Source organism: Microplitis demolitor, chromosome 7 (genome assembly GCF_026212275.2).
Source record: "Microplitis demolitor isolate Queensland-Clemson2020A chromosome 7, iyMicDemo2.1a, whole genome shotgun sequence".
In the NCBI taxonomy this organism is placed as follows: Eukaryota; Metazoa; Arthropoda; class Insecta; order Hymenoptera; family Braconidae; genus Microplitis; species Microplitis demolitor.
Window position 1 is genome coordinate 10770848 of NC_068551.1, and position 15361 is coordinate 10786208.

Sequence of the window (15361 nt, forward strand, 5' to 3'; positions counted from 1 at the left end):
AATAATAATAATAATAATAATAATAATAATAATAATAATAATAATAATAATAATAATAATAATAATAATAATATAATAATAATAATAATAATAATAATAATAATAATAATAATAATAATAATAATAATAATAATAATAATAATAATAATAATAATAATAATAATAATAATAATAATAATAATAATAATAATAATAATAATAATAATAATAATAAAATAATAATAATAATAATAATAATAATAATAATAATAATAATAATAATAATAATAATAATAATAATAATAATAATAATAATAATAATAATAATAATAATAATAATAATAATAATAATAATAATAATAATAATAATAATAATAATAATAATAATAATAATAATAATAATAATAATAATAATAATAATAATAATAATAATAATATAATAATAATAATAATAATAATAATAATAATAATAATAATAATAATAATAATAATAATAATAATAATAATAATAATAATAATAATAATAATAATAATAATAATAATAATAATAATAATAATAATAATAATAATAATAATAATAATAATAATAATAATAATAATAATAATAATAATAATAATAATAATAATAATAATAATAATAATAATAATAATAATAATAATAATAATAATAATAATAATAATAATAATAATAATAATAATAATAATAATAATAATAATAATAATAATAATAATAATAATAATAATAATAATAATAATAATAATAATAATAATAATAATAATAATAATAATAATAATAATAATAATAATAATAATAATAATAATAATAATAATAATAATAATAATAATAATAATAATAATAATAATAATAATAATAATAATAATAATAATAATAATAATAATAATAATAATAATAATAATAATAATAATAATAATAATAATAATAATAATATAATAATAATAATAATAATAATAATAATAATAATAATAATAATAATAATAATAATAATAATAATAATAATAATAATAATAATAATAATAATAATAATAATAATAATAATAATAATAATAATAATAATAATAATAATAATAATAATAATAATAATAATAATAATAATAATAATAATAATAATAATAATAATAATAATAATAATAATAATAATAATAATAATAATAATAATAATAATAATAATAATAATAATAATAATAATAATAATAATATAATAATAATAATAATAATAATAATATAATAATAATAATATAATAATAATAATATAATAATAATAATAATAATAATAATAATAATAATAATAATAATAATAATAATAATAATAATAATAATAATAATAATGATAATAATAATAATAATAATAATAATAATAATAATAATAATAATAATGATAATAATAATAATAATAATAATAATAATAATAATAATAATAATAATAATAATAATAATAATAATAATAATAATAATAATAATAATAATAATAATAATAATAATAATAATAATAATAATAATAATAATAATAATAATAATAATAATAATAATAATAATAATAATAATAATAATAATAATAATAATAATAATAATAATAATAATAATAATAATAATAATAATAATAATAATAATAATAATAATAATAATAATAATAATAATAATAATAATAATAATAATAATAATAATAATAATAATAATAATAATAATAATAATAATAATAATAATAATAATAATAATAATAATAATAATAATAATAATAATAATAATAATAATAATAATAATAATAATAATAATAATAATAATAATAATAATAATAATAATAATAATAATAATAATAATAATAATAATAATAATAATAATAATAATAATAATAATAATAATAATAATAATAATAATAATAATAATAATAATAATAATAATAATAATAATAATAATAATAATAATAATAATAATAATAATAATAATAATAATAATAATAATAATAATAATAATAATAATAATAATAATAATAATAATAATAATAATAATAATAATAATAATAATAATAATAATAATAATAATAATAATAATAATAATAATAATAATAATAATAATAATAATAATAATAATAATAATAATAATAATAATAATAATAATAATAATAATAATAATAATAATAATAATAATAATAATAATAATAATAATAATAATAATAATAATAATAATAATAATAATAATAATAATAATAATAATAATAATAATAATAATAATAATAATAATAATAATAATAATAATAATAATAATAATAATAATAATAATAATAATAATAATAATAATAATAATAATAATAATAATAATAATAATAATAATAATAATAATAATGATAATAATAATAATAATAATAATAATAATAATAATAATAATAATAATAATAATAATAATAATAATAATAATAATAATAATAATAATAATAATAATAATAATAATAATAATAATAATAATAATAATGATAATAATAATAATAATAATAATAATAATAATAATAATAATAATAATAATAATAATAATAATAATAATAATAATAATAATAATAATAATAATAATAATAATAATAATAATAATAATAATAATAATAATAATAATAATAATAATAATAATAATAATAATAATAATAATAATAATAATAATAATAATAATAATAATAATAATAATAATAATAATAATAATAATAATAATAATAATAATAATAATAATAATAATAATAATAATAATAATAATAATAATAATAATAATAATAATAATAATAATAATAATAATAATAATAATAATAATAATAATAACGCCCGCGGTGCATGTTGTGCGGCCAGCGGGGGTCTTATTTACCCCGTGGCGCATCGTGGGCAATGTAGGCTGGCCTCCCATCTGCTGGCCTACCAATCGCACAACAAACTTTACGTTGGGTTAACTCCCCAACGTAAAGTAAAACTGAGTTCAAGACAATACTGAACCAGGAAGTGCTCCCCACAATCTGCCCTTCTCGGATGAGGGCAACCCACTAGCTGGGCGGAGTACCGAGATTCCGAACGATGACGACCTTGGCGAACAACGGACTGCATTTAGGTGGACGGAGGAATTACGAGCCGATCTCTTGATGTGCTATAATAACAGTGAACCGGAGCGGAGAGGCTACATGGCGAGGATGAAAGCTCTCTGGAGCAATATGCATCCTAACTACAGCCATCTGTCACAACAACATCTCCGAGACTATACCTCTCATCTCCGGCGAACACGGAGATCACTGTTAATGAACAGACGATTATCTCATCGTCTGTCTTTTCCAGCACAGTTACATCAAGAGAGACGCCGTTCTTCTGAAGACGCTGACAATGATTTTGAAAGACGACAAGTCTGTATCTCAAAGACGATACACTACCCAAAACAGCTACTTGACACGGAGAACCGAGAACTATCTGCCCGGATTCAGGAAGACTCTATTTTGCTCACCATCAATCAAGCTGTCTATGATGCTGCTTCCTCACTCTTACCTCCAGCGAGGAGAAATATTTCTTCTCCTGAGGCAAAGATGAGAGGGCGCATTGGGCAGCTGTCACTGAAGATTGATGATCTCCGGAAACATGTCTCCCGCATTCAGTGTGTGATTGAGTATGTAAATGCACGTAAAGCATTTACATCTAAAGTCCGCCGCATTGCGGCTGGACTACGCTATCAGCATCACACACTGAATAAGGAGAATCTTCTTAATATCAAAGAAGGTTCCCTTAATAGGTTGCGGGCTCTAGTGACTGCTAAAAAGTCACTAGAGAAAAAGCTGAAGCGGCTTACCGATAACTCTTCGTTTCGGTCAAGTCCTTCACGCTTTCTGACACCTAAGACATCTGTTTCTGGCGATTCCCCATCCATCGAGCAAGTAGAAGCTTTCTGGTCCGAGTTGTATGGTGATCAACCGAACGTGAATCGTGACACTCCAGCTCTCAACGACTTCGAAGCATTTTGTCGACAACATCGCAACGACAATGCTGATGAAGAGAGCCCCGAAGTTAGCGTGGAAGAAGTTCGTTCAGCTCTGAACAATGGTAAGAACTGGGCTGCTCCGGGTCAAGATGGCATTAACCTGTTTTGGTGGAAGAAATTAACTTCTACCCATAGTCATCTGGCCTGGATTTTTACAGCGTTCATCAGAGCTAATGAACCAATTCCATGCTGGCTTGTAGAAGGGCGAACCGTGCTCATCCCAAAGAAAGGAGACTTGTCTGACCCGAAAAACTACAGGCCTATCACCTGTTTGAATGCGGTTTATAAGATTTTCACCAAAATCTTGAATAATCGCATTCAGCAGGAGATAGACCCTGTATGGCAGCAGATATACGAACAACGTGGCAGTAAAAGAGGCCTGTCAGGTTGCAAAGAGAATCTGTTAGTGGATCGTTGTGTCATTCAAGACGCGATCTGCTATCAGCGCAACCTGTCAATGGCCTGGATTAACTACCGCAAGGCATTTGACTCAACATCTCATGAGCTTATTCTCTTTTTGCTTAAATGCCTTGGGGTCAATCACGATACAGTGGGATGCATTCGGCGTACGATGCAGCTTTGGCGAACACGGTTCCACATTTCATGTGGCAACGACAAACGTGTAACCGAAGCTGTACAGTACAAACGAGGAGTCTTTCAGGAAGATTCTCTGAGCCCTCTGCTGTTTTGTATCTCACTGCTGCCAATATCTGTTGCACTACGCCGCACCCGTGGATACTCAGTGGGTCCACCAAATGATCGAAAGTATTCGATCACCCACTTACTCTACATGGATGATCTGAAGGTGTATGCTTCTGATGAGGAACACCTTCAGACAGCCTTGCATATCGTAGGGGAGTATACCCGGGATGTTGGCATGGCTTTTGGGTTGGACAAGTGCGCGGTCGTTAATCTGGTGAAGGGTAAGTGTTCTGATGTGCGTGAGGATATCGAGTTAGTAGATGGGAGCGTCATTGACCATCTTGACGCCGGAGAGTCGTACAAATATCTAGGGATTGACGGGAGTCCTATGCAGGACGCCTCGAAAATCAAAACGACTCTCTGCAGCGAGTATGTGCGGAGACTCCGGAAAATCTGGTCATCAGAACTTTCCGGGAAAAACAAAGTCTCTGCAACAAACATGCTTGCTGTCCCGGTACTCCTCTACTCTTTCGGTGTTCTTAAATGGGCCCGAAAAGAGCTCAGAGATCTCGATATCAAGACACGCAAAGTCATGAACATGAATCGGAGCATGCACCCTAAATCCTCAATCACCAGATTATACCTTTCCCGGCACATCGGAGGGAGAGGTTTACAGAGCTTGGAGTGTCTACACGATCGTTTGGTTTTGGGTATAACATACGAGGTTGTCAATTTCACTGCAGATGAAAACGACTTCCTTATGCAAATTGTTCATAGTCATGAAAATAGGCATAGGGGAGCGTTTTTATATAAGGCAGCAATGTACGCGGCAAAATCCCTCGGTCTTGGAAGAGTAAACCCTCTTATCGAACTCCCTAAGGAGGAATTTAAGAGGGTCATCAGCAATGCTGAGCAACAAAAACTGCTCAGCACACATATGGACAAGTCCATGCACAGCGTGTTCTTTAAACACGTGCGTGAACATGGCTTGTCCGAGCAGCTGACGTTTTCCTTCCTTAGGTCAGCTGGCCTGATGTCCGAGACCGAAGGATATATTTTTGCCTGCCAAGATGGTGTATTCAATACTCTTGAATACCGTGCTAAGGTGCTCCAGATGCAGCTACCCGACACTTTGTGTAGGGTGTGTAAACAACATCCTGAGACGCTTATGCATCTATTGTCAGCATGTCCTGTGCTGGCAAGAAATGCATATGTCCAGCGTCACAATGCTGCTCTGCGAGTACTTTATTACCACCTAAGACATACTCACGGTATCGATAAAACACCAGTGCTGCCTTATCTGCCAGGAGATATTCCGCAAGTTGTTGAGAATGCCCGTTGCCGTATTTATTGGAACGTGCCATTCGCAACAACGCGGAAAATCGATCACAATAAACCTGATATTGTGCTCTTTGATAAAACCGCTCGTGACATTTATGTCATCGAGTTCTCAGCACCTGCTGAGTATAACATCACGGTTAAAGAAGAGCACAAACACGAAATATATCAGGATCTCCTGTTTGAAATTGGCAAACTCTACCCAGGTTACCGTGTAAAGCTTGTCGTACGTATTGTTGGCGTCCTAGGAGGGATGAAACAGACTTTTGTGTCTGCACTGGCTAAAATCCCAACTTGTTCTCCGCAAGTTGAGTTTTTGGCATCGCGGATGCAAAAGGCTGTTATTCTCGGATCCCTCCGTCTCCTAAGGCAACGAAACTTGGCCTGCTGCTCATGCTGATCATCTTGTTAATGAAGCATCGCAGTAGTAATGATTTGGCGCTCAGGTGAGGCCCTCGGTAAAGTCGGACTACCGGGGATACCCCCCTGAGCATTTAACTAAAAAAAATAATAATAATAATAATAATAATAATAATAATAATAATAATAATAATAATAATAATAATAATAATCATAATCATAATCATAATAATTAATTAATTAATTGAAAAATAAAAAATAATAATAATAATAATAATAATAATAATAATAATAATAATAATAATAATAATCATAATCATAATCATAATCATAATAATTAATTAATTAATTAAAAAATAAAAAATAATAATAATAATAATAATAATCATAATCATAATCATAATAATTAATTAATTAATTAAAAAATAAACAATAATAAATATCTATTTTCAAAAAGGATCGTGATGGAGAACGCCTTCAACGTTAAAGATATTATTCTAAATTTCATCTATATACATGAACCATGCCTTTGAAATTTTATGATTAAAAAAATTAGTTATTTTTGTGTTCTAAAAGTTTACCGATAATATCTAATTACTCATAAGTTTATTATATTATAAATACTTAAGGTTTCGTTACCTTCTATTTAAGATACATATGATATTATTTTGAAAATGCACATATGTACAGGTTTCGAAAATTAAAATAGTTTATTAATTAATATGATAATTATAGTATGCATTATTAGATTAAATCATATTTTTTATAAGATTCTTACTATTCTGAATAAGTTTAAGACTTGATCAATAATTTATTGATTGCGATTTAAATTATTTATATTCGTTAAAAAAATAACGCAACATTATTTATTGTAATAATTATTTTACTAATAAAATATAAAAATTTACTATAATGTAAAATTGAGCGTTAAAAAAATTAATATTTGTCAATCAATAAGACATTTTTAATACATTTCATAAATATCCGACATCCAGTCTTCATCCATTGTTTCGAGGCTTGATCCGAGCACGATTTTTGGTTTTCTAAGGCTGGGTCCAGATCTGATTCGTACGTTTCTGGAGGCTCGACCCAAGCCTGGTTCTTTTTTTCCGAGGCTTGGCTCAAGCCTTGATTTTTGGTTTCTCGAGGCTCGGTACATGGTACTCATCCAAGGCTTCAACCAAGGCTCACCCAACAGTGCGACCCAGGCTCGTGCTAGGGCTTGGCAGCATTGGCTGACGACTGGCCGAGGTCTGGTCCAAGCCTTGTCCAATGGTTCCTTCCTACCAGGGGCTTTAGAGCTCATGGAATTTATACTCATTCAATGAGTCTTATTCATATATTTTTTAAAATTTTACTTCTTGAACAACTCACAGTATACTTGACTACAGAAAACAAAAAACTTATAATTTCCAACAAAAAGTTTATTAAAAGTTAAAGAGTAGCATCATGACCTTTACAATAATCGATTTTCATTTTGTTTAAAGGAGTTTTAACTGACCGTGGTGAAAATTCAACCGTGAAACCCGCATGACCTAAAATCAGTAACTCAGAATACGGAAATGATGAGACATGTGATGATGTTATCACTGTAATTATTCTTTAATTATTATAAGTAATGATAAAAAAAAGTATATACATATTATCTATTGTATATATACATAAATAAATTGTATTAAACATTAATTTATCGGAAATTATGAAAACTTTGCTTTAAATATTTTAAATTCTTTCTATAACAGTAAATATAAAAGAAGACCTTGAGGTCTATGAATGTTAATACTAATTTTTTAGAAGTAAATCAAATTCAGTACGTTGGCCTCTATGAGCATTATACAAAGAACATTGCCGCGGTAATTGTAATCATTAAAATTCGACTGCCTCAGTTTTTTTTTTTAAATACACGCACTTATTATTCATCTAAAGCCCTGATGACAGCAATAATATTATAACTACAAATACAATGAGTCGACTAATTCAAGAGCATCTCCGCCCCTCCTTTATTGATAATTTGAAAATAAGAGTGGGAGATAGGAATGTTTGCAACATATAAAGAACTCGTAAACGTTAAGAAGATGTGATTTTTTGTTTGTCGACCAGCAAGTAAATAAATTAAGCCAAGGGAAGAAATGGCTTGCATATTATTGATTATAATCGGAATTATATCACAAACTTTTGCAATAGATTATAATAACCGTAAGTATTATACCATTTTTTGTTCTACATGTATTTTTTTGTAAATTGAATTATTTTTATAATTAGTAATTTTATTACGTCATATAATTCAAAACAAACATTAAAAATTTGTATAAAACGCTCCGAGTCAAAAAATTTTTATAGTTTTTCTCCTTCACCAATAAATTCAAATTCTTTTTCTCCTCAAACTACAAGAATTAATCTCAATTACTTCTTGTCTATAAATTTTTATCGTAATTTATCCTCTAATCCGACCATAACAATTTTCGCTTTATTTATTTCTCTCCGCAGATCAGTCTAATTTCTTCATTTGATTTTTTTCCCATATTGACTTAGGATTCAACTTGTTCTCAAGATTCTTACTCTTTAAACTTATTTTATCCTTACAAAAATTTATTCCATTTTCTTCTTACGTACGGATTTAAAAATTATTTTCTTCTTGTAGATTTGAACGGTGTTTCTGAAGATTTTATTTTAAAATACTCAAAATCTAATCAAATAATATATCAGGTAACTTGCAAGCTTGATTTGAATCCATTTATCAATTTAAAGGCTGCACGGAGAAAAAAATCTGATAAAATTTGTTATTTTCAAATAAAAATTACTACTTTGCCGAGTCGAACTAGAAACGGTCCAATAATATAAAAATTTTTTTTTAAATCAGTAAAAATTATAATCGCTTAATCCTATAAATTACTAAATTACACGGAGAAAACGAGTCTCGAAAATATAGTAATAATTACAATATTTTAGTAAAATTTACTAACAGAAATGAATAAATACATTTTATTTTGTAATTATTCCAAAACGTTTAGTAAAATTTACAGTTCAGTAATTATTACAATATGCAGATTTTAAAAATTCCTATACGTAATAGATTTTTTACTATCATGATTGAATTTTTTTTAAACAGAGTTGTAAATTTTATTACATTAATTTTTAATAAATACAATACAACGGAAAGTATATTTTACAAAGCAATATAGTAAATATTACATTTCTGAGATTTGATAAATTATTGAACGGAACATAAATTTTGCTATTCATGAAATAAAATTTACTACGTGTATTATGAATTTTATTATGCGCATAAGAAATACTACTACATAGTATACAAAAATTACTAAACGTTTAGTAATTTTGTACTATGTTGAAACCATATCGTTGTAACCCGGCGTGCGCTCCACTCAGTTCTGCCCAAACGGCTTTGGAATAGTGTGTACTGTTAACCTGTCTTCAGGAAGCATAACCTATAAAATTGTATAGTGATTATTTGAGTGAAGGTGAAATATATATGCATGTGCTTGTGATTAAGAAAAGTGAAAATGGAACTGCCGGTTATAGACGCTCCTTTGGAATCTAACAGCATGTTAATATTTATTATATTATTATATATAATCATAATTAATGTCTTTTCCTACTAATACACAACATATTGTACTATGACAATAACTTTTTAAATTAAATGTTTTGTTATAACAATAATAGCAAATTGAATCATTTATTTATCCTTTATAGACTCACTGAATTTTTTATGATGAATAATTTTTAAATTAGATAAATAGTTATAAATCTAGTTAACACTAAATTGTCAACTAGTGTACAGTCAACTATGCTCGAATCAATGATTTCAAATTAATTAATTATACTTTAAAAATGTAATTGTTTATAAATCTTTATAATACTCACATATATATATTTGTTTATAAGTATGAAAAGATTCATGTATTAAGATAAAAAAATGCATTATGCATTTATTAATAATTCGTATAAATATATTATTTTTTACAATCAGTTAATTTTAATTCTTACTTTTCAAATTACGGAAGCTTATTGTAATTATTAATTGCAATTATTCCTAAGCAGGTTTTGTACTATTCCATATTTGCGATGTATATTTTACTAAAGAATATAGTAAATATTCCAATATTCGTACTTTAAAAATTACTAAACGATTTACAATTATTACTAATGAGGTTTTATACTATTTCATATTTGAGATGTATATTTTACTAAGCAGTATAGTAAATATTCCTTTATCCGTATTGTTAAAATTACTAACCACGATAAGTAAAATATACTAATGTGATTAATAATATTTCCTATATTTTCAATAGCGGTTCAACATTACAATCTAAATATAGTAATTTTTACCCATATTTTTTAGTAAAAATTACCTTATTTTTTTCTCCGTGTATAAGTAAAATTACTTTGAGCTATAGAGTACAAAACACAAGCATTCCAAAAAATTTACTATTTGATTTAGTGAAATATCTATTTTAGAATAAAACTTTCACTGAGACTACTTTTGAATTTTTAATAATCCAGATTGTAAAAATTGTCTCCTTAAGTGTAATAATGATTTTTTTTTTTTCCAATGACATGTATATTTAGCGGTTAAGGGTAAAAATTAAATAAATTATTAAAGCCAGTTAATTATGTTAAATAAATGTTTTTATTTAACGAACGAGTTTAACACAGTAAAATTGAAAATACAATAGAAATGCTTAGATGCGTGTATGCAGTCCAGCGGTATAACTTATTGTGTCTCTACGAATGAGGTAAAGACGGAAACCAGAAAAATCGATGTTCGGCTTAGATTGCCGAAATTAATCGATCGCATATCAGTGTAGCAACGATACAGAACTCTCTTTGTTTTTTTTTTTTTAAGTTTAATACACGATAATTAAAGTAATGGAATATTTATAAATGATATGAATAAATAAGTAAGTAAATGAATGAGTATAATATAGTGGTGAACTCTTACTTCCCGTTAAGAAAATCGATGATTTTCAAAAATTTCGGGAAGTTATTCGTTTCACCCCGATTTTTAAAAATCGGGTTTTCATCATATGTTGACGTTTGAAAGTGCGAGGATGTTATTCAGACATTTTCAGAGCGATATCTGTATGGGTATATGCGTGTATGTATGTGCGTGTGCGTGTGCGCGACACGCCGTGTGTGGATGTGAACCTCTCATATGTCTTTAATGAATGAACCGATTTAGATGGTTCTTGCAGGATTCGAAAGATTTCTTCTGAACTTAGATTTTCTAAGTTTTTAAAAATTTTAGATTATTTAGTTAAATAGACTCTGAGATATTTAAGAAATACGAAAAAAAAAAAAAATATTTTTTTTTCGTTCTTTTTTGGCTATTTTGAAAAATGTCGGATCGATCAATTCCAGAATCTAATCAGCTCTAGAACTCGAGAAAAGCATTCGATTGCTGCCAAGAACGTCTCAATCAGATAATCCATTCGAGAGATATTGTTGACGGAATAATAAATATAAAATCTATATCTGATTTTTTCATTGAATAACATGATAATTACTGAACAACATAACTCAAAACTAATATGTTCTTCTTTATGTAAGTCATTGGAAGTGACTGCTTAAAAATCATCATGTTCGCTCGTACCACGATATACTTACACGATATAGATACAACGTATCACGTAAACTTATTTTTGAGCTAATTATTGAACATAATTGTGAATAAATATGTAGAAAACGCTTATTTTTTGCACGACTCATGATGCGAAGCATCAGAGAGTGCTTTACGATCGAAAAATTTTTTTTGCCTCACTTCAGCAACTATTTCAATTATTATACCTTTGTTGATTCACGGAATTAAGATAAGTTGCACACCATTTTGAAGATAATTTAATAGAGATTAATTCCATACTTTTCAAAAATTTATTTAGTTCAATAAAAAACGAAAAAATATCAAAATAGTTTAAAAAAATTTCCTGTCCGTCAAGTATGAATCCCGTATACAGGATAACTTGCGAAATAATCCAGTGATTGAATCAAATTTTTTTTTTTTTAATTTTTTGAAAGATTTGTAGATCCCCTATTGAAAATGGCTAGGTAACTTAGTGTCGTTTCATTGCAATTGATAATAGAATAAAAAGGCTGTATAACTATACATACATATATATATATATATATATCTATGTAAAATTAACATGAATGGTGATATATCTATGGGGCATTCCACGCCAAATCGGACAGTTTTAAGAATTTTAATTTTTAATTTTCGTCATTTTTTTATATTTTGCTGTAGTCATCAAAAAACTCATCCTTCTAAATTTTGAGATTTTTTTTATTATTGGTTTAAAAGATATGGAATTTTCAAAAAAACCGCTCTTTTCATGGTTTCTTGCTTATAACTTTTTGAAAATCTGATTAAATAAAAAAACTCAAAGTATAAAAAAGTTTCGTTTTTCTATGTTCTTTTAGAAAAGAAATATAAATAATTTTTTGGAAAAATTTTTCTGCGTTATTTTTGAATTTTAAAACTTTATAGTCGTTTTCGGAAAATCATGCATATTTTGATTTTCCTGAAAACTCGTGACAACAAAGTACTATCTATTCCACAACTTTCCAGGTGGTTCCGGTCGTGGGACCTTCGTGGCTACTATTTTTTTTGAATTTTGAAAATTTAAAAAAATTTTTTTTTCCTATTAAAAATCATTAATTGCTATTTTTGTCATTTTATATTATTTTTCACATTATTTTTTAGTATTTTCTCACAATTCAACGGAATCAAGAGTTTTTCAAATAACTCGTTAAATTTGTTTACTTTTAGAAACGTATTTTTTAGCAAACAAAATTTAGAAAAAAAAAAGTAAAAAAATTTAACAAGCTATTCGATTGTGTAGAACTGTGAGAAAATACTGAAAAATGATGTAAAAAGTAATATATAATGACAAAAATAGCAATTCATGATTTTTAACAATTTTTATTATGTAAGAAAAACAAGTGCACAGTGTCAAAAATCGGTGCGGACAATAATTTATAGCGAAAAAAAAAGTTTTTTAATTTTCAAAAATCAAAAAAAAAATAGTAGCCACGGAGGTCACACGACCGGAACCGCCTGAAAAGTTGTGGAATAGATAGTACTCTAGTAGTAGTTTAAAACTCAAAAATAACGCAGAAAAATTTTCCAAAAAATTTTTTGTAATTTTTTTTTCTGAACGAACATGGAAAAACGGAACTTTTTCATTCTTTGAGTTTTTTTATTTAAACAGATTTTCAAAAAGTTATAAGCAAAAAACCATGAAAAGAGCGGTTCTTTTGAAAATTTTATACCTTTTAAACCAATGATAAAAAAAATCTCAAAATTTAGGAAGATGAGTTTTTTGATGATTACTGAAAAATATCAAAAAATGAAGAAAATTAAAAATTAAAATTCTTGAAACCGTCCGATTTGGCATGGAATGCCCCCTATACATTATACGTACATTTATTCCACCAGGGGCGCTTGCACATTACAGTCTTAGTACAGCTGTTTTTTTTTGTGTTACTGCTAATTGGTAAACCTGAATTTTTTTAACTCAATTCTTTTCTTTTATTTGTTTTTATTTTCATATACGTTTTTTGTTATTAATCGAGATATTTTGAGAAAATTATTTTATTATTATAAAAAATTACGAATATAATCATCCCAGTTAACACAAGACCTTGTTTTGACGTCATACGTAGGTCATAGAAATGTCACGGCATCTTACGTAAATTTGATGTCAATCTGACGTTCTACATGACTTTAATTTGATGTAAAAACTTGAAATCATATTGATGTAATCATGACTATTGCATGACGTCACAGATATGACTTATGTGTTACGCACGCTTGACATCAGATTGATGTAAGCATGACTCTTGTATGACGTCACAGTTATGACTTATGTATTACGAACGCTTGACATTAAATTTTCATCACATCGTTACGTAGTCATAAAGTCATTATTGTATATCATAATGACGTAATTTGAAAATCATACATTTATGCCAGTAACAAAGTCACGGTTAAGTGATAAGTCAGTATTTTATGCAATGCTGATGTAATTTCTGAGTCATAGTGTTGTTATCATCTATTTATTAAAATAAAGCAATCATAAAATGAATTTTCAAAAATGTGTAAATGAGGATGGAAAAGAAAATGTGACGACAGTTTAAACTTTTTTGATATCAAGATCATAAAGTGTAGTATTGCAATTTTTCAATCGATTGAATTTCATAAAATTTTGTGAAATTATTTAATGTTTCAAAGTTTGATATAAGATTTTTTAAATTTCACATCACAACAGAAAATTAAAAAATTTGAAGAAACTTAATAAATTTTTATATAATTTTTTATAATTATTATCGAGGCCAACCAATATTGTTTTTATAAAATTTTATGTAACTTTACGGAGTTTTTTTAAATTTTGTAGAAATCGATTACGAAAACTTATAAACTCTGTCTTTACCGGCATTTTACTCTAAATACATCAATTCAGACTTGAACTCTTGTGATGTGGACCAGTGATCAACGTTCAGGACTACCAGCCAAGAGGAGCCGTGTTCGAACCCAGCAGACGCCCAGGATTTTTTCATCATCTACTACTATCAATTCGTGTTTCTGAATTTGTAATGCGTTCGCGCGGTAATAATCAAATCAAAAAGTCGGTATTTAATTTTTTTTTTTTTTTTTTTTCAAAAATATTTTTTCCGGATTGATGATTTTGACATCACCCATATGTCATACTGACGTCATGGAATGTCACACAGACATCACATTTACGTCATGTATACGTCATTAGTTCTACATCATAATCGTACGTAAAAAAGTGTGAAATAATGAGTCACACCTGACTCATTCGTGACTTATATCTTACGAAAATTATGACAGCGTAACATCACTCTGACGTCAAATTTACGTCAATTTGTTTACTGGGTAAAAGAAAAAAAAAACAACAACAAATTTTAATGACAGAAAATTGTATATATTTTAAATATGTCTGTGCTTCTCGCCATTTTTTTATTATTATTTTATTATTTCATAATAAATGA

At 26.6% G+C, this 15361-nt stretch overlaps 1 protein-coding gene across 1 annotated transcript in view; it reads left to right on the forward strand.

Annotated features, from left to right (window-relative positions):
• Positions 1 to 8452: 8452 nt before the first annotated feature.
• LOC103573402 (testisin-like) overlaps positions 8453 to 15361 on the forward strand; it is a 55742-nt gene continuing 48833 nt past the window's right edge. Inside the window, exon 1 of the mRNA XM_053740551.1 lies at positions 8453 to 8524. Coding sequence (XP_053596526.1) covers positions 8458 to 8524 — 67 coding nt within the window. The 5' untranslated portion in view covers positions 8453 to 8457. The remainder of the gene's footprint in view (positions 8525 to 15361) is intronic.